The sequence below is a fragment of the Rissa tridactyla genome, chromosome 2 (assembly GCF_028500815.1).
Source record: "Rissa tridactyla isolate bRisTri1 chromosome 2, bRisTri1.patW.cur.20221130, whole genome shotgun sequence".
NCBI lineage: Eukaryota > Metazoa > Chordata > Aves > Charadriiformes > Laridae > Rissa > Rissa tridactyla.
The window spans coordinates 61068409-61089345 of NC_071467.1; the positions used below are offsets into that span (position 1 = coordinate 61068409).

A 20937-nucleotide genomic window follows, 5' to 3' on the forward strand; every position below is an offset into this window, starting at 1 on the left:
CTGTTCTCCTGCATGTGCCGTGTAATGGCACTGAGGAGGATCTGTTCCATGACCTTCCCAGGCACCGAGGTCAGACTGACTGGCCTGTAGTTCCCCGGATCCTCCTTCTGGCCCTTCTTGTGGATGGGTGTCACATTTGCTAACCTCCAGTCAGCTGGGACCTCCCTGGTTGTCCAGGACTGCTCATAAATGATACCAAGTGGCCTGGCGAGCACTTCCGCCAGCTCTTTCGATACCCTTGGGTGGATCCCATCTGGCCCCATAGATTTGTGCACCTCCAGGTGCTGAAGCAGGTCCCTCACCGTTTCCCTTTGGATTACAGGGGCTTCATTCTGCTCCCCATCCCTGTCTTCTAGCTCAGGGGTCTGGGTACTCAGGGAACAACTGGTCCTACTGCTGAAGACTGAGGCAAAGACTTCATTAAGTACCTCAGCCTTTTCCTCATCCTTGGTCACTATGCTGCCGGCTCCATCTACTAGAGGACAGAGATAATCCTTAGTCCTCTTTTTATGGCTAATATGTTTATAGAAACTTTTTTTGTTGTCCTTGACAACAGAAGCCAGATTTAGTTCCAGCTGGGCTTTGGCCCTCCTGATTTTTTCCCTACATAGCTTCACTACCTCTTTGTAGTCCTCTTGAGTGGCCTGCCCTTCCTTCCAAAGGCCATAGATCCTCTTTTTTTCCCGAAGTTGCAACACTAGCTCCCTGTTTAGCCAGGCTGGTCTTTTTCCCCGACGGCTTGTCTTCTGGCACATGGGGACAGCCTGCTCCTGCGCCTTTAAGACTTCCTTCTTGAAAATCATCCAGGCTTCCTGGGCTCCTTTGCCCTGGAGGACTGCCTCCCAGGGGACTTTGTCAACCAGGCTCCTGAAAAGCCCAAAGTCCGCCCTCCGGAAGTCCAAGGTAGCAGTTCTGCTGACCCCTCTCCTTGCTTCTCGCAGAATCGAAAACTCTATCATTTCATGGTCACTGTTCCCAAGACAGCCTCCAACCTTCACATCCCCCACAAGACCTTCCCTGTTTACAAACAACAGATCCAGCAGGGCACCTTCCCTAGTTGGCTCTCTCACTAGCTGTGTCAGGAAGTTATCCCCAGCACATTCCAGGCCTTACCTGCACTGGAGCTGGTCTCCTCGGCGACTGACCGTTAGCGTGTGTACAGTCCGTTTAGAGCTGCCGCGTGAGTCGTTGTCTCCGCCCCCGTCGCGTCAGCAGCCCGCCCCCGAGCTGCCGGTTCCGCCACGAGGCGGCCGCTTTTCCCAGCCACGAAAGCCCTCAAAAGAGCCTTTTTGCCGGCCTTACCCGCCGCGATCCCTTTCCCCAGTGAGGCCTTACCTGCACTGGAGCTGGTCTCCTCGGCGACTGAGTTGAGCTTGTCTTGGCTTCTGCTTAATGCTGAGTTCTGTTTGAGATTGTCTGGGAAAGTTGTTCATTTCACACATGTTCCCTTCCCCCTCTGCATGATCTGATTATACAACACATTTTTTCAAGTATAGTGGTTGAGAAATAAGTATCAATTCTACAGACTCAGATGTATAAAAATTATGGTTGATATATTAGGAAGGTTTGTAATCAAACAAAACATTCTTGGGGAAATAAAGTTACTGTAAATTATATTTAAAGCAGTACTTCAGAGTTTCTTTTGGCCTTATGGGTAGTAAATGACAACATCTGTATGTACAAATATTTATGTTACCCATATTTAACCCTAAGGATTTGAATATGACTTCAAAGACATGTAAAGAAACATCAGCTTGTCTATGTAAAAGATCTTGGAAGATATTGAATTGATATTTAATAACTTGTGTTAGCCAGTAGACCTAAATCACAATGAGTGTGTATAGGCATGTAATCAGTACATACACATATACACACACTGGTTCTCATCTTGAAGAAGTAGTATCCAAACTGTTTATAGTTTTTTGGCTGCCACTTTCAATAAAGGAAAAGAGTAGAACTTGTTTAGTCTTTAAATGTATTGTAATCTGTGACTATCTTCCAAATTGTCTCTTTTATGAATGTGTATGTGTACAGTTTGTATATAATCTGTATAATATTATATGAAATATAGTCATATGTTTAAAAGAAATTGAAACAGTGAACAGGATTTTACTTTAAAATGGATATTTAGACATAAGGAGAAAATGGTAAAAGGAAAAGCAGTACATAGGACCACAGAGAAGTGGACCAAATTCTCTTTGGTGCATCCTTTTACAAAGAGAATTACAGCATTTCATTTTCAGCAAGAAAGTCTAAAACCACTGTTGGCAACAATAATATAAGATATGCAGTGAAAGAATTCTTGTCCTTTGTTACTACTTTTAATTGTTGAAACCTTACGGCTCACTGTAACTTAAAAGAACAAAATATCTTTACCTAGAGTTGTTTTTGTTCTGTGGAAAGAAAAAAATTCTCAGTTCTTAAAAGCTTTTAGCCATGTGGTCAAATTCTCCTATTGGCATAGAAAGTTTCCACTATATTTTACAGAATAAATTCACACATTGAGAGAAATATATAATACCTCATGGTTACAGGAATCACAGTAACGGTAACAGTTTCAATAAAAGCATCATTCCAAATATAAAATTTTTGTGGAAATTTATGGGGAATTAAATGTTTCCTGCAAGTCACTAATTGTTGCTGTTACGGTTATGTCTTTTCTGGATTGTTTCCACCTGTGCTCAGAATTGACCTTCAGCCTGGGAAGTATCTGGGAATGCTTGATTATCTGGTTCAGCACTTCACAGACAGTGCTCTGCATATTCACAGTTTCTGTTGGCAGAACAGGTTTACGGGGCTAAAGCCAAGGTTTATACACATTCTTCCTCCTCCTTTTTCCTAGTGCCTTACAGCTGTGCCTTTCCACATTGATATATTGGGGCCCACCGCATAGTGGAAACAAGACTAATAGTTTGCTTCAACTTCAATTAGCTTAGAAAATGATGAAGAGGGACAGAAGTAACTTGTATGGCTTCACATCTCTACAAGAAGCCAAGTGCATCCCTGAGAATAATAAGTATTAGGTATGCACCATAGATCCTTTCTCAGAAAGGAAGAGAAATATCTAAAGATGAAAAGCTGTAATCTTTCATAGGGATTTGTCTTGCAGATATGAACAAACCATCTGCCTACCCCTCAACTTCAAGAAAAAGTAAGTTATGTGAAATATAATGTAATAGTCCTTATTTTCAGAGTAGTTCCATATTGTAGTACTTACTTGGATTTAACTTTTCTTAAAATTTAGCTAATATCTAACTATCTAACTATCTCTGGTTTTGCATATATCCAGTGTCTGTCTTGCTAGTTTCTGCTTGATTCCAAAATAGTCAAGTATTAAATTATACGAAACTTTAAATGTTTAAACTAATTTACAGATTCAAGCATTATCTGGTGTGTGAGGAATAGATGTTCTTTCGAGCATCTCTTGCTTTCCGCAAACCTATTTTAAGAACAAACCTTTTCTTTGTATATCAGCATTTCTACTTCTCTATCTCCTGGAAACAAGCTGCAGAGACCTGCAATAATAGAAGTGGCAAAGTTACTGAGTTGAATTTTGTGTTGTTAATATGCAATCAGGTTTCATATCACAAGATATCCTACAATTGCATTTCTTTCTAGAATAGATGCATTTGATGCATGGATGAGGATGTGTATACTCTGATATCCATTACAGAAGCAATGTAAATGTAATCCCATAAAATGATCAAATTCTTAGCAAATTAGAGTTCTTCAAGAGAGAATCGTAGCAGTATTAAATATGTCAGCGTTAACTGTTGTATGCTTCATGGGTTTTCTTATTTGTTTGGTTTTTTTTTACTTTTTAGTTTGGAATGGAAGCAAGAAAATGCCAAGAAAGCACATTAGTCCCCTTGAAACATAAGATAAATTGGCTTTTTTTTTGAAGCAGATAGTGTGGGTTTACTGTTCAATCATTGTAATGAAAGTGGATTAAATGGGAATGTAGTTAAGAGAAAATCTTTTCCATATCTCACTGAGTTCTTAAGGAGACACAATGTGTTTATTTTTTCCTGTAACGAAGGGAATTCTGTTGTTAATACGTATAATAAAATGTCAAGATTTTGTTATTTAGAAGCATCTAAATAACAGATCATTACTTATAATATGCAACATTGAAAAGAAAATTTATTTTCTTTTTTCAAATAATCTGATGATGTTTTTTAAAAGTTCAAGAATCAAGTTGGTTAGAACAAAGTTCTAGAGCATGAGTATGTTCACAAAAAACCCAAACCAATAGATCAGGATATTCCTATATTCTTCCTATTGAAAGTTATTTACATTATAAAATTATTTGCTTTTAAAAAAGAAATTAGTTTGAGGAGTTGCAGAATTCAAAAATGTGGATATACTCTATGGCTCTTGACAACAACGGAGAATTGCTGCTTCTAAGACAGTTCAGTGCTGTCACAAAATGGGCTTATTTCTTATGGCATTTTTCTACTTACATGGTGTTTTGTGAACCATTTGGCTAAAAGTTATATGTTCAGAGACTCAAAGTTCTCGATCTTGATTTCTTCTTGCTTCCTGGTTGTTATGGCAATGTTGTTAAAACTGGGAGAAGCAGCCATGCATAGCTCCTCAGAAATCCCGCTGCTCAGAGATTCATGGAACAGCTAAAGTTAGAGGGGACCTCTAGAGGTCATCTAATCCAGCCCTCCTTCTCAGGGCACAGATTACTCGGGACTTCTATATAGCATGCCTTTGTTTCAAAAGAATTGCTGCGAGACTAGAGATTTTATTTTCTCCAAAATGGGCAGGACAGCTTCCACTTGGAACTGTAAATCTTATTCCAAAGGATTGGAGTAGGTTATGGGGAAGGAGAGCAAATGAGTTTGGCAATGTGAGTGGTGTGGCCAGTCTGAGGGCCACTCAGGGCTACTTTACATTTCTTTTTGTGAAGTTATAAATTTTATATATATATATAATTTTACCCTATACGTCTTCATGTGAATTATGAAAATCTTCAGGAGAAGCAAGCTACAACTAACAATAGAAAGAATTTCTCCTCTGCAGTCAGAGATTTTTGTTTCAGTCAGTATCTTTAGTGTGCTCATCCCTTACCTTTTCTCCTGGGAATTTAGCTATACATGGACTGCTAAAATAATAATACATTTTCTGGGGGTACTTCAGAAACACATTGGCTACCACAATAATTTATATGATAGTCAAGTGGCATTTTCCCTACAGAACTACCATTTTCCTGAAGTTCCTTTCTGGTTTTGAACTTTTTAGGCTTGATAAAATAGTTAACAAACTTACTTTCTGGATTTTTCAATAGAACTCCAAGCTGAAACTTGGGTCTCTTTTTTTGCCTTCTCTCTTTCTGTCATATTATTCCCTCTCATCACCTAGTAGTGATCAACTCAGAAGTGGGATCTGTCTCCAGTTTTGCATAGATTCTACTAACAAGTCCTTACTTATATTTGGTCCTACTCCTTTTACTACCTCTGGAATTTTTAACCTTTCCCGATTAAATTTATTTATTTATTTTCAAGGCAAAGGTGTTTATACCATAAGGAAATAATGAGAAAAATAGTGACATTCAGTTTTCCAAGATTTTATATTTCCCCAGACATATAGAAATGTATGACTTTACTCATCACTTCTGTCTTTACTCCTTCTTCTCAACCAGTCTAAATATTTTGGGTATATTTTCCCTCAGTTTTATTTTAGATTTTGGGTTTTTTTGTTTTGATAAAACATCTGATTTTTAATCCTGTCCCTCAGGAACTTTGAAAATTAAGGAATTTTGAAATTAAGATTGAGGCTTGACAATGTCTCTTATACTTCAAAATTCATGCTGAGGATAGCTTATGGAAGGAATATGAGGTTGCATAATTTTTATTTTATGTGTCAGGACATTTTTGAACCGTGGCTGTGATTTCATTTGGTCTCAAAGATGCCCTTAACAAACCAAATTTTCCAAATTGATGTAGTGAGAAAACCTGTTTCTTTCAGGCACTCTACAGATTTTTAATCTGTATAGGTTGTTTTAATCTGTTGTGGTTTTTTTTTAATCTGTACAGATTTTTAATCTGCACATACAGAATTTACAAGTCTACCTTGATTTCAGCAAAGTATTTGACACTGTCTTGCATGACATCCTTGTCTCTAAATTGGAGGAACATGGATTTGACAGATGGATCAATTGGAATTGGCCAATTGGCTGGACGGTCACACTCAAAAGAGTTGCCATCAATGGCTTGATGTCCAAGTGGTGACCAGTGATGAGTGGCGTTCCTCAGGGGTACTGGCACTGGTACTATTTAACATGTTTGTTGGAGACAGGGATGATGGGTTTGAGTGCACCCTCAGTAAGTTTGCCAACAACACCAAGCTGTGTGGCACAGTTGACACACTGGAAGGAAGGGATGCCATCCAGAGGGAGCTGGACAGGCTTGAGAGATGGGCCTATGCAGACCTCGTGAAGTTCAACGAGGTCAAGTGCAAGGTCCTACACATGGTTCAGGGCAATCCCAAGCGCAAATCCAGGCTGGGCGGAAAATGGGTTGAGAGCAGCCCTGAGGAGAAGGACTTGGAGGTGTTGGTTGATGAGAAGATCAAGATAAGCCAGCAATGTGTGTTTGCAGCTCAGAAAGCCAACTGCATCCTGGTCTGCATCAAAAGAAGCACGGTCAGCTGTTCAAGGGAGGTGATTCTGCCCCTCTACTCTGCTCTCATGGGACCCCACCTGGAGTACTGTGTCCAGCTCTGGGTCCTCCAACATAAGAAGGACATGGACTTGTTGGAGCAAGTCCAGAGGAGGGCCACGAAGATGATCAGAGGGCTGGAGCATCTATGCTATGAGGACAGGCTGAGAGAGCTGGCGTTGTTCATCCTGGAGAAGAGAAGGCTCCAGGGAGACCTTATAGTAGCCTTCCAGTACTTCAAGAGGGCCTATATGAAAGATGGGGAAGGACTCTTTATCAGGGAATATGGTGATAGGATAAGGAGTAACACTTTTAAAATGAAAGAGGGTAGATTTAGATTAGATATTAAGAAGAAATTCTTTACTGTGAGGGTGTTGAAAAGCCTTGCCCAGGGAATTGGTGTATGATGCAACCCTTGGAGTGTTCAAGGCTAGGCTGGATGGGGCTTTGAGTAACCTGGTCTAGTGGGGTGGTGACCCTGCCCATGGCAGGGGGTTTGAACTAGATGATCTTTAAAGTCCCTTCCAACTCTAACCATTCTATGACTTCATAATTGAATTTAAAAAAAAAAAAAATAAACAAACGAAACCTCATGATCATTTCTCTTTGTTTCTAATATCACATAACTTTATATTTTATGGTTTTCACAGCATAAGTGTTTTTAGTTACTGGACATGAGAAGTAAATGAAGTGGATTCTGGAAATAACTTCAATTTGTATTGATATTTTGATATTAAAAGGAATGTAGCTAGAGAAGTGTAAACAGGTTAAAAAAAAAAGATCACATCACCTAACAGGAAAGAAACAAGTTGCATTGTCTCTTCAGGACGTTTTTTGGCTGATTTTTAGTTATGACACATGTAAGGAATATAATGTTTGGAAACAACATAAACAGCTTAAATATACCATATGGTTTAATATTGTTATGGTTTATAGCTGTGGAAAAAATAAACATAATTATCTTTGGCTGTGCATTGAAAAGTCTTGAAATCACCATCTTTTAATTTTCAGGTCTAAAATAACAATTTTCTTAACTTGCTAACAGAGACAATGATGAGACCCAGACTGCGGAAGTGAGATAACCTGCATATGTTGTCATGGTCCGTTTGGATCTCTCAAATTTACAGCACAACGTACTCTGTAAATTAAACTTTATTTTATGAGCTTAGAAATTTGGTCTATAGCATTTTCATAAGTTAGCAGATTCTGAAGAAGCTGCCAGGCAGTTACTTTGCAAAGCTGTCAGAGATGATGGCTGCAGGTGATATCAGCCCCTATGTCTTCCTGTCCGCTGTGTCCTATGTACATGTTGCTCTCACTTTGACCTAATGGCTCTGCTCCCAGCATGCATCAGGCTTTAGCATGAGTTGTGTGCTCATTATTATCATATTTTTACTTCTCTTTCCTCTAATCATTTTCCAGGTCTTTCTGGTTACCCTAGCTTCATTTTCTCCTAACACTGACAATTTATTTTCTAGGGTTTCAGTATAAAATTAATTAAATATTTTTATACCAATTTCACACAACAGATTTTTAATAACATCTCTCTCAGTTCTATGTCCTATAGGTCTATGAATTTGTAGCTACTACTCATATAGTTACTATAATCAGTACAAGTTTTATTGCATGCAGGAGTGCATATATTGGTTAAGTTCAAATATACATTCATTGTCATTAATTTTGGAGCCATAATCATGTCCTGCAATTGCATTAGGTGAGGGATACTTTTATTAACAAGTTGTCTGGATTGTCTTTGAAGTTACATAATCAGGAACAAATGGTATCTTAATTTTGACCATTTCCATTGACTTGCTCAGTGATTATTAGGAGTATTTATGAAAAAAATACCATGTATTATTTTCTCATTGTGTACAGTTAGTGTAATTATTGTGGGCCACTGGTGTATGATTATGTCTGATATGAATCCCTTATCTATGGTACTTCCCTTGAGGCTTTGTCACTTGTGTAGCCAACTTACAAATCCTCACAGGTAGGATTCCCCCTCAGAGTATCAATAGATTCACTCTTGTGTATCTGCTAGTTTAGTTGTCCATTCCATCGGTCTATTGTCCCTTTCCTTTGAGGTTGGTACAGAAGGTGGAAAATCCATTGTACGACATTTGAACCACATCAAGCTTGTACTTCTTTATTCTTAAAATGTTGTCCATTATAAGATTGTATTTCTCTGGGTAAGGGAAAAGTAGTAAACCAATGGCTTGAAGCACCAACAGTTGCAAGACCAGTGGTAGCTTAGGCAGGTTGCACATTCCCTATACCACTATTTCTACTCCTGTAAGGATGTCTTTCCACCCTCCAGCTGTTTGTTCAAAGGGATCAATATAACCCACGTGCCAAGTTTCCCACATTAGTTTACTTTTCCTGAAGTTGGTAAAATGTTGGTGACATGCTGTACTGTTTGACAAAAATGGCACAAGTCTACAATTTGTTTGCCAGAGGTTTTGCCACGGGGCATCCTATTCTCTGACCCTTTTGAAATACATCAGAAGTCCCAGTGTATTCAAGACATTCTCGTAACCAGGTACTCGTACTGCCTCAGAGTTTTGTGCTACATTTATTCTAGCCAAGTGATCAGCCACCTGACTCCGCATTGCCTCATGATTTTTAAGGTTTTGGTGACAAGATACAAATTCTATGGATATGTTCTTAGATTGAGCCATATCACAAATCACTTTCCAGCATGGTGGTTTTTTTCCCCCATACATTTCTACCATTTACTTGCCAATATTTTTTCACCCAATTCTCTAGCCACTGGGTGGAGCCCCTAAGGGTAACAGCTTACTAGGAATACATACAAGTTACACATAACTTGATCTCCTTTTCTTGAGTTGATAACTCCATAGTTAGCAGCCCTTTGTGAACAGCCAAGTTTTCAGGGAGTGACGGGCAGTCACTCCCTATGTTCTTCCCGTAATGAGCCCATCACCCCTGCCCACCTTCTCGAAGATGTCTTCCTTTGTAGTGGTTTGTTGATTGAAGTGGCAGCAGCAGCAATATCATGGAAAGTTCTGACTTGCCAGTAGCACTTACAAAACCACACGTGTAGTTTTAATTGTTCATTTTGTCCTATTACATTTACAAACCAGACAAAAGAAAATTAACTGGCTTAATCTGAAGCAGATATTTTCTGTAAAGATACAGGTTCCCTTTAAAAAAATGTTTGGCTGAGGTCTTCATAATTAAGAGGCATGTGACTAAGTAATGAAATTAGTAAGAGGATGTTGAAATATTATCCTCAGCTTGCTGACCTAGCTACTGAACTCATTGAAAAACCTGAGTTCAGTGAGCAGGTATTAACATGGGGGAAGTGTAATAATTATTTTCTCTCCTGCTAATTTTTTAACTGTGCCACCAAGGTTTAACCATAACAATAATAGCCTGTAATAATAAATCAAGAGCTCTTCTTTGTCTTACTGGTGTTTATGATCCTTAGGTAAATAAGCAAAGGTTGCAATATAACATAATGTAGTTTAGACCTGTGTAGTGCCAAATGTCTGCACCTTTTTTATGTTCTCTGAGAACCATCAGATCCCCCTCTCTCTCTTTTTCTCATACTATCCCTGCCCCACTCACATGATACAATGAACATCACTTACTATATTTTGTGCACGCTTATTTTAGATTATTCAGCTAAGAAAAGCTAAGAGGGATTCTGTATTACTTCTTATCTCTGAATTGTTAAGAGTCTAACTGTCAGAAGGTTTCACTGGACAGAAAATCCTCACTTTCATCCAATTCCCTAACTTTATCTTGCCTTTCCATCCAATTATCTCTTATTAAGTAATTATGCTCACTGAGCTCCATATGCTGTGCTAGCTAGTCTGCTGCTGCAAATTCAAACTAGCAACTTTAAAACTAGCTGCAAACAGTATATTTTTTTTCCTTGATTTTCAGACTTGTGAAATTTCTGATGTTTAGAGGTCTGTGTCTGTAACAATACATAGCTTTCTTCTGTTAGTTATCTTTAACATGTGCCTTAGAAATTATTCTTGTTACCCCCAGAACAGATTGGCGCTATTATATAGATGAGAGTTTTCAAAGTTCAATGTAGTTGAACTTTGTAGTTTTCAAAGTTCAATGAGATATTTTACTGTGAATTACTTTTCTATGAGGTGGTCATATACCATAGAAGAGAAAATTTTTTAAAAGTATTGCTGAAACTACAGTGATGATTAAAGATTCAGTATCAACTGATACACTGTTACAATAGTCTTCAGTTAAATATTTTTTTTAATTATGATTATTTCATCAGTGCAGTAATTTTGTGGAAATGAAAGATTAGATTGATGTGAAGTGTTAAAAAAAAAAAAAATCATCCCTCTGGAATTGTGAGGTTCTGATCATTTTAAGCACTTTTATAATAATCAACACATTTTTGTTATTTTTAAATCTTTGCTTCCTTTCAAGGCTAATATTTTAATCAATTTCTTTTAAAACAGATACAAGCACAAGTCTTAATCATTCACAGTTGAAATAGAATTCCTATTGTCATTTTTATCAGAGTTGCTCTACAACTCTGTAGCAACCAAGTTACTCTCTTCAGACATGGATATTAAACTAGCTGTACAAGAATAATCATCCTTGATGCTATTAGCCTCGAGTTTTAACACTCACAGGAAGCTATTAGCCTTCTGATTAAATAAATATATTTGTGAAAAATACCTGCATAAAATGTAAACATTACATTAAAATGTCCAATTCTAGACGTTCTAGGATTTTTCTACAAAATAATTAAAAAAACCCCAAATGTTTTGGTATACCATTACACTGATGTATAGCAGTTTAAAGGGTAGTTCATTTGCTTCCATCACCCATGGCCGTAAAGGCTGACTAACCTGACAGCTAGGTTTACCATAATGGATCAGCATGATACATTGTAGTTGTTTGCCAAGGAAGGAAGTTTTTAGGCAAAAACTCACTTCAGCCAAAAAGATGTTCCTTCCCAAGCCTTTTCTCCATAGGAGGGCAAACCTGCTCTAGTCATCGCACAAATACATTTTCCTCTTTCAGTTTCATACAATATTATCACAAAAGTCAAATACTGTGTTTTAAGTATAATCTTGTATACAATATATAGATTCGTTTGTTTGTTTTGTTCACAAACTCTTGGCTGTCTCTCCCTGGATATTACTTATGTAATTCTACTAGCTATACAAATTGAATACAATTCTGCGATTCTGTCAAAAGGGACAGTCTTACTTTCATTCCATCTCGTATTTCTATGCCATGTTTTGTGGAAACACTAGGTTTTATGCAGCCACTACTGAAATAGAAATATGAGGGCACAGATGAAGCTGAAAAATTACTAGCTGCAAATGTTGCATTTGATCTGATTATTTCACTACTTGTACTAAGAGGAAAAGCTACTTAGTCAAGAACATGTAGATGCATGTGTGAGAAAGGAAGGGCTGTCTTTTCAGCAGTGGATTTGTCCTGGGTTACATTGGTCATAAAAGTACAGCACTTCTGCAAAGCAGAAAATCCTACTTCCATTAATGCCAATGGGAAAACATTCTTTTACTTCAATTAAACCAGGGCTGTACGTAGAAGACTTTTTGATGTTTCACTATAAAATGAAATGGAAATTCAACAAAGGAAAAAAAAAAGTAGTGTTATTAGGGTTTGGTTTTTTCTTGAGGTTGTTATTAAAGTAATAAAATCAGAATAAGTCATGAATCATGCTTCCCACATTCTATATACTCATGCTCTCTCTTGTGTTAAATGTAATGTTGAAGTACAAGGTATTTCTTAAACTAAGAGGCTACTGCTGCACCTTGCTCCCAGTGCCTTTGATCATCTCCAGCCTGTCCACATCTTTTTTATACAGTGGGGACCAAAACTGAACACAGTGTTCCAGGTGTGGCCTGACACGCACTGAGTAGAGTGGGATAATGACTTCTTTATCTCTGCTGGTGATGCCCTTGTTGGTGCAACCCATCATCCTGATGGCTTGCTTTGCCACAGCAGCAGCACACTGTTCACTCTTGTGAGCTTCTTGTCCACCATGACGCCCAGGTCCCTTTCTCCAGAGCTGATCCCAGCCAGGTAGGCGCCAGTCTGTGCTGCACTCCTGGATTATGTTTTCCCAGGTGCAAGACCTTACACTTGTCCTTGTTGAACTTCATAATGTTCTTGTTAGCACACTCTTCCAGCCTATCCAGGTCTTCCTGCAGGGTGGATCTCCCCGAAGTGTCCACTTCTCCACTCAGTTTGGTGTCATCAGTAAACTTCGTTAGGGTGCACTTGATCCCATCATCGAGACCACTTAGGAAGCTATTAAACAGTGTTGGGCCCAATATTGATCCCTGTAGGACCCCACTTGTGTCAGTTTGAAAAGGAGCTATTTACCACTGCCCTCTGGGTGCGGCCTGTCAGTCAGTTCCCCACCCACCGCACAGACCACTTGTCTAGACCATAACGCATCAGTTTCTCTAGGAGGAGGCTGTGGGGAACTGTGTCAAAAGCCCTGGAGAAATCCAGGCAGGCAATGTCCACTGCTCACCTCTCATCAACTGAACAGGTTACTTTGTCATAGAAGGCAATCAGGTTTGTAAAGCACGATTTGTCCTTGGTGAATCCATGCCCGCTTTTCCCAGTCACATGCTTCACTTGACTTGTGATAGCCCCTAGGAGGATTCATTCCATAACTTTCCCAGGGACTGAAGTAAGACTGCTGAGCCTATAATTTCCTGGATCATCCTTTAAGCCCTTCTTGTAGATCAGGGTCTGCATTGTGTGCAAAGGGGACAGAGTGGGATAATCTGTCCGCAAGCAATGAAAGTTACTAATTTTTTTGTACATATAGCAGTGTGAAAAAATACTACCTGACCAAAGAAAGTTTGCATGTGTTTCTACGTAGTGAAACACCAAGATATTTCAAAGCTGTAATTCCAATGCAACAATTATGGATTCAGATGTAGATCCTTCAGTGCTCTCCTGTTTGAAAAGAAAAAACATATTTGCACACCTAGCAATAACAATGTATCATTCTTTGTGAAGTGTTTTTCAATAATTGTTTCAAACAGTAATTTATCCTCTTTTTACAAATAGGGAAATTTAAACTTCTATTGATGGTTTGCTGTTTGATTTACTTCTGTCAAAGGGGAGACCAAAGACAAGGTCTGTTGTTCTAGTTATTAACCCACTGATCTACTTCATCAGTGTTTAAGGTTATTCATGTCAGATATCAGTTATATGATAGTTTTTACCAATATAAATACAATGTACCTTTACAGGAATCAGATTTTTTCTTCAGTAAGTTCCCCTAGCTGCTGAACAAAAGAATTGCTCTGTGGTACAGTTCTAGCTTTTTTTTTTCCCTCTTTTTTCCCCCCCCCCCAAGACTTCATCCTACAAACTGACAAGAATGTTCTTCAGTTTAGTCAACCTGTTCTACTGGTGTCTGTTCATTTGAATTACATTTTAAGCACTAGTAAGAAATATTAGAGGGATGATTCTACAAAGCCACACAATCTTGAATGGTTTTACAGGTTTTTATCACTTTGCAATTTGATGTTTGGGGTGTTTTTTCTTTCCAAATTAAGCAGTTATATATACCCTTTGCTGAAGATCTTACTTCAAGATTAAAGAGCAAATAATCCTTCACTAGTAAGAAATCTCCTTTGATTATCTTCCAGTTAAGAAATGTCCTTACCTCCTGAGACAAGTTTAATTTAGAAGTTTGTGGAGAAATCAAAACCTTGGGCAAGCATAATGTGTGTTATTAGGTGACATCTGTAGTACTTTGTTGAAACAAGTGTGTGTGTGAGCTTTACATCAGCAGCGTCAATCCTATTTATCTCTAAGAAATGGTGAACAAAGAAGCATAATGTGCTTATGCTGTATTCTAGAAGTTGAGAAATTAATTAAAATAAAGAAAGTAGTCCTATTTTCTGTTTTATTTATTTAGTTGGATCATTTTGTCTTTATAAATGAATTCACAAATAGGTCTCAGCTATACACTATGAATCCATTCTGGGGGAAAGTCTTTTACATCATGTATAATGAACAGTATGTAGAGCAGTAACTTATTTGGAATGCAGTAACAAGTTTGGGTTTTTTTCCCCCCAAGAATTTCTGGGAGTAGGTCAGACAATAAAAGAAGATTCAGACTTGATCAAACTTTGTCAGCAGCTGTTCTACATCTGTGTAGTGTTGTTGTGGGGGATGGTGGTGCTACACTAGACAGTGATAACGAAGGGAGTTGGAGTCCTTTACTGTCCTTTTCCTTCTTTTCTCTCATATCCATACTTGACTACAACAGTTCTCCGGAAGCTTCTAACAAACAGCAAATAAATGTCCTGGAAAGCACTGAAAAGGTAAAAACAGCTGGGAATGTGGAACCAAAAACTGGAAAAACTTCTGTTCAACTAAAATTAAACACAACTGAAACATAACGCCAAACTATCTACTCTTCAGTATTTTTTTTACTGCATTGGCGTTCTACATTTCAACTACAGGTGTTAACACTAATTGCTGTAACATATAAACTTGGGTTTTTTTAGAATGGATGTTGGAATATAGGAGCAATTTTCTTACTTCAAACAACTTATTCTTCTACTTGTAAAGCAAGATTTTTAGGGTTTGCAGTTTTTTCTTTTTTTTTTTTAAGATACTTAAGAGGATAAAACAAGAAGGTATATGTGATTAGTCTGTACAGACTGTTCACATCAATATTTTCCCAGCACTGAGGTGGGAAAGCAACTTCTGAGGTATTGGTTTTCCTCTGGGCTGAATGAGTAATAGCAGATAAAAATTGGAAAGGAATGCAACAACATTTACTTGTAAAGCCATATCATCATGAGATATAGGCTCATCATCATGAGGCTATACAGTACAGTAGAATAGTGCTACCCTTTCAAGAATAATATAAGCATGTATTCTTGTACACGTTCTGGAATATAGACAGCAAAATAAAGGCCCCTTTAAAAATGCTTGATTTTTCTCATTAAACAAAGAAAAGCTAAAGGTCAGTATTTTGTTTTTCTTTTTTTTTTTATTTTATTTTTTTATTTTCTTAGGTAGGCAAATCATGAAGTAAGTTTTGCCTAGTATGAAGTTCCATAGTTTGGGAAAGAAGGCAAGTGAAACTGTGGTTGTGGTTCTAGACAAATACTTTCCTATTACTAGACATTTAAAATAAATATTGTTTCAATTTAATCTTGTCTTGAAGGAAGAAAGCTGTTGCCTGGTTTCTCTAGAGTCAAAAATTTTTGAGAGCACTATGATTATTTAGTGACAATTCCTTTGCTAGCAATGCATAATCAAGTAATAGGTGTGTCTGTTTATGCTGTACTCAAAAAATATTACATAAAATATATTTTAATAGCTATTTCTTGTTGATGAAGCACATTTGTAAAACATCAACAGTATTATTAAGATCATCTCATTACTATAGAGGTAAAATAAACTACTGTTTGAGGTTATTCATATAATTTAATTGAGGGAAGTTAAATTATTGTCTGTCTTTGTCTTTTTTAGGAGTGAAATTAGATTATGAACGAAAACATGAATTTAGGCTCCGTTCAGAAACTAATGGAAGAGACGCAGGGTTTTGGTACCCAACCAAGACAATCTTATAAATTAGCTGGAGGCTGCCAGCCAGGTGGCCATCTGTGTAATTCAAATCTGCCATCTCAAAGTTTCTACCCATGTTCATCTCATTATCCATATATGTCTACGAATTACAGCAGCGATTGGGAAATTTTGGAAGCAGTAAGAATTCGGGAATTGGAAGAAGTCAAAGCCAGAGCTGCCCAAATGGAGAAGACCATGCGCTGGTGGTCAGATTGTACTGCTAACTGGAGGGAGAAATGGAGCAAAGTTAGAGCAGAAAGAAATAAAGCCCGAGAGGAAGCAAGACAACTGAGAATAAAATTAGACAGTGTTGTAAAAGAACTGAGCATGCTTAAAAAAATAAATCAAGATTTAGTAAGTGAGAAGGAAAACTTAGAAAGTGTAACTGCTTGGAAAACAGAATTCACTTGCTCAGAAGTATCTTGTATTAAAAAAGACCTAAGCCCATTAACATTTCTGGAAGGACAACCTGTGAAACAACTGAGAAAAACAAACAAGATTCCTGAGGCAGAAGACACAATGAAGGTAAAGAATGGGGATTTTTTTTTTAGTTCATGAAGAAGGAGGAGATTATGGATGTGCACCCAGACATGGGATTTTTCAAGGGTCTTGACCAAAATACTACCCGATCCATTCAATAGCAAAATCATTTTGTTCACCCATCTAATAAATATTCCTAATCTAGAGAAATACGGAAAACATTCATACCCTTCAACTATACCTAAACATTTAAGTATCAGAGGTTGACTGTTACATCCAATAACTCAGAGCATTGTTCTGACTCTGTCTCATGTTTTAAGGTAACAGATTACCTCTGTTAACTGAATTCTCCCTGTCTTGTGTTCTTTACTTTTATGTCCAAAAACTCAACTAGGTTCCTGGCTTCTAAAATAAAATCAGTTAATTCTCCCTTAACACAACTTCTGAAATGTGGAAATAGCTGAGGCAAATTCTTCTGTAAAGTTGCAAGACTTTTTTTTTAAGTAAGAAGAACAATTAAGCTGTTAGGCAGAATTAAACAATCAAGTATGGACATGGTTCAATACAGCTCTTAGTTCTATACAAAAGAGCCAGGTATATTAATCAAAATGAAACTATTTGTTCCTGTTTTACCATTTTTAATTCTGTGCCTTGGCATGTATTTTATAGTCTTCATAGACAACACCATGTAAAAAATATACTTATTACTTGTCTGACAGATAACAGTTGTCATAGACATAGGATTTTTTTTTTCTTACATCGTAGGATGTAGGGAATTTTTTACTTCAATTAAATGAAAATTGTCAGAATCTTAGCCCTGAATGTATTATGTTCAGAATTTTCATTCACTCTGTAATGCACATAAATTACATTATATTACTGTGAATTCTGGAAAAAACCCCCGTAGTGTTAGCATTGAGAATAAATTTGGCCAAAAAATGCATGCCTTTCATATTTTTGGGCAGACAAATGAGCCATAGGAAGGAAATGACACAAAATATATTTTAACTGTTGCTCTTTCTCCCTAGTATAAAAAAATGCACTACTTGAAAACTGAAACTTTATATGTGAGTGGAAAACAGTCTTATCTTTTCAGCAGCTTCTAGTACTTTCTGATGTAGATTTCAGGCATTCTTCTAAAAACTCAAAAGAACAGAGTGGTATTAAATAGAACTGTTGGTTACTGGCTAAAATGAGGCTAGCTTCTAAACCCAATTAATCAGAAGTGATAAAATGTAAATACATCTCTAAAGGAAACTATTGTTTATAAGAGATATCCAGTCTTCCTAATAAATATGTATTTTATATTTTTATATTATTTATATATTTTTTATATTTTTTATATTTTAATTATTTTAATAATTTTAATTATTTTTTCTAATTGTTTTAAGGTTTGCTTATGTTTTGTATGCAAAACATGGGTCTTCAAAATAGATATTATAGTACTGTTAGCTTCTGAATGGGATCCAAATTGGTATGTTATGCAGGTAACTTTGGTCCTTATACAAAACTTGTGTAGAGTTATCACCTGCTTCAAGATTAGAACATTAGAGGTTTAAGAGTTCTTAATGTAGAGTTTCTCAATATATTATTTGTATGCATAAATTGCATTCCTGGTTTTGTTAGTTCTAGGATTCTGTCTTCACCCTATTTATAGTCAACTAATGATAACTGTGATCTATGTCTTTAGTAGAAATCCATCAGAAATATTTTTGATATGAAACTTGTCATAACAGAAGGTGTGAGGTATGTTAACAAAATGACAGTGATCCAACTACAATAACTTTTTTTTTACACATTCTATCAGTATACAGTGAAACTGTACAAGATATTACTTATTCTCTTTTTTCTCCTACACAACTGACATGTCTAGAAGAGCCTTGGGAGGTCCTGCAGAAGTTATGTTAGACTTTTTGCTTAATTTTTGTCTTTCTCAGATGTCATATTTTTCTGTTTCCTTAGGATATAGAAGTAATCAAAGACCAAAGCAATCACAATAAAAAAATCATTCCAAAGTTTCCTGATTCCTTTCCCAATGGAGTTCCCAGTGTCTATTTGGAGGAACCTAAAAAAAGTTTGGACAATACAGCTAAGACAACAGAGAATGATTTAATGCATGTTTCCATGTTGCATTTGCATTTGGCTGAGATGCAGAAAATCTTACAGAAGGAAAGACAGTAAGTGTGAAAAGACAAAGCGTGAAATATATCCTACTTGATTAATTTTTTATTAAAAATAAAGGATTTTAAGAAACTTCCTAAAATAGATATACTGTTATTTGCATTTATAGCTCATATACTCTCATTTCTAATCTTTATTAATTGCTATTTAGAACACTTTGATAAGAATTTAGAGAGAAAATTCAGAATAAGGATTTTTATTTTTTTTTATTTAATAGTATTGAAAATCAATGTTTTGATGATTGGTAACCATTTCAAAATAGTGTGTGTGTTGTTTTCCTTAGCTTGTCTGTCATTTAAATAGTAAGCGTTAAGAATGTACAGTTAATTAAAAAAAATTATACCTATTAGCATTTTAGTATCAATGCAGTGGTAGCTAATGTATGTTATGTTCAGTTATTGGAATGCTTTGCGTATAATAACAAGTTTTCATATGCTCTACCAGCAGACTTTGAATTAAAAGTACATGCATACAGCTGCAAAATGCTGTTAATCTATCTCAACCTCTTCACCTGTAGTAAGGTCTATGTCAAAAGCAGATAACAGAGAAGAACACACTTATTTTACGCTTATTGTATCATATCAGATTTACCTCACATAAGTAGTAAATATACATTCTGGTGGCCTGAAAGAATTCATATGTCAATTACACACTATATGGTAGCATGTGATTCTCTGTGTTGGTAGGAATTCCTTGATATTTTGTGTAGATTATCAGTATTGAGCAAGATTGAATCACACCAAAAAGGCCTTCCAAGGAAACACGCAGTATGTGATGCATGATGGATGTAGTAGGAGACTTCAGGCATTATGTGACTGTAACTTCAGTCTGTAATCAGCTGAAGTTAATTAGAAAATGAAAAGGAATACAGTTCCCTCTCTATTGCAAATACGTTCAACAGTTTCAGTTCAGAGGGCTTGTAATGATAAGCTATGATGAAGAATTTCTTTCCTGACAGTTTTTTTTCATAATTGTCCTGTAGATAGTACAAGTCTGAATAAAAAAACCCAAAAAACAAAACAAACCAAACCCAAACAAACAAACAAAACCCCCTTAAAATTCCTAACTAGTATTTACTGTCTTCTGTTATATGAATTAGATAGCTGTAGAAAACATACAAGAATTCTTTATTTGAATCAGCAGATGACCAGAAGCATTTTCTATCTCGTAAAAAAAGATTTAGAATTTTGTGGAAGCAAAAATTGCAGAATGCCTAAATTTTCCAGCTTCATGGTATTTGTATCTGTGAGTTAAAATACTGATGACTCACTTATCCATTTTTCTCTGATTCAAATATTTAGGGTCCTAGGTACTCAATTTTTCAACAGGAATCACAGTATACATACGTGCATATATAAAACTTTCCTTTTAGAAAGGGGATAATTCTTCAACTCTTAGATTTTAATGACTTCTTAGACCAAATTTTAATAAACCAGGGTTCTACCTCCTGGTTTTGGTGTTTTGTTCACATGCCTCTCTAGCCAATTTGTAGCTGTACTTCAGAGAGACAGATTTAGCCATTCATCCCTAGATATATAGCGACTGTGGTATACGGTAGTAAATTTACTGGCACATGGTAAGAACTGGGGCATGTCTACATCATGTAGCATATGGCAGTGCCAACCTCAGGCAACAAATGCTCACAGAGCAGTGATTTCCACGTAACAGTGGGCATTAGTGTAACAACTCCCTCTCTAGGTCACTTTGGGCAACATTTCCCGTGTGCAAAGATGTTCTGTAAGCAGAATATATGCAACTTAAAAGTATGAAGCAATTATTTTTGGCAACGCACACAATAAATAGCTAGGAGTAATGTTACTAGGATAAGCATTAACATAGTCACCAGTCTCTTGAGACACCCTATGAGTCTTTGTTGGACAGACTATCATCTGCCAGCTCAGAAAGGGTTGGTCTGAACTGCTTACTGGAATGGGCATATTTTGCTGAGTCTCCACCTTCAGATTCCCAGTTTTCCCTCTTGGGTTTTATACTTGTTGATGTCAGTATTTTTGGT

The 20937-nt window shown here is 36.8% G+C and overlaps 1 protein-coding gene across 10 annotated transcripts in view; it reads left to right on the forward strand.

Moving 5' to 3' along the window:
• The window catches only part of CCDC102B (coiled-coil domain containing 102B), a 181384-nt gene that overhangs the window by 5819 nt on the left and 154628 nt on the right, over nt 1-20937 (forward strand). For 9 of the 10 annotated variants that reach the window (XM_054192308.1, XM_054192310.1, XM_054192311.1 and 6 more), the window contains 2 exons: nt 16167-16787; nt 18705-18919. In XM_054192308.1, coding sequence (XP_054048283.1) covers nt 16182-16787; nt 18705-18919 — 821 coding nt within the window. In that variant the 5' untranslated portion in view covers nt 16167-16181. Of the gene's footprint in view, nt 1-3109; nt 3152-16166; nt 16788-18704; nt 18920-20937 lie in introns of all 10 variants that reach the window. The other variant, XM_054192305.1, reaches the window with a different exon arrangement.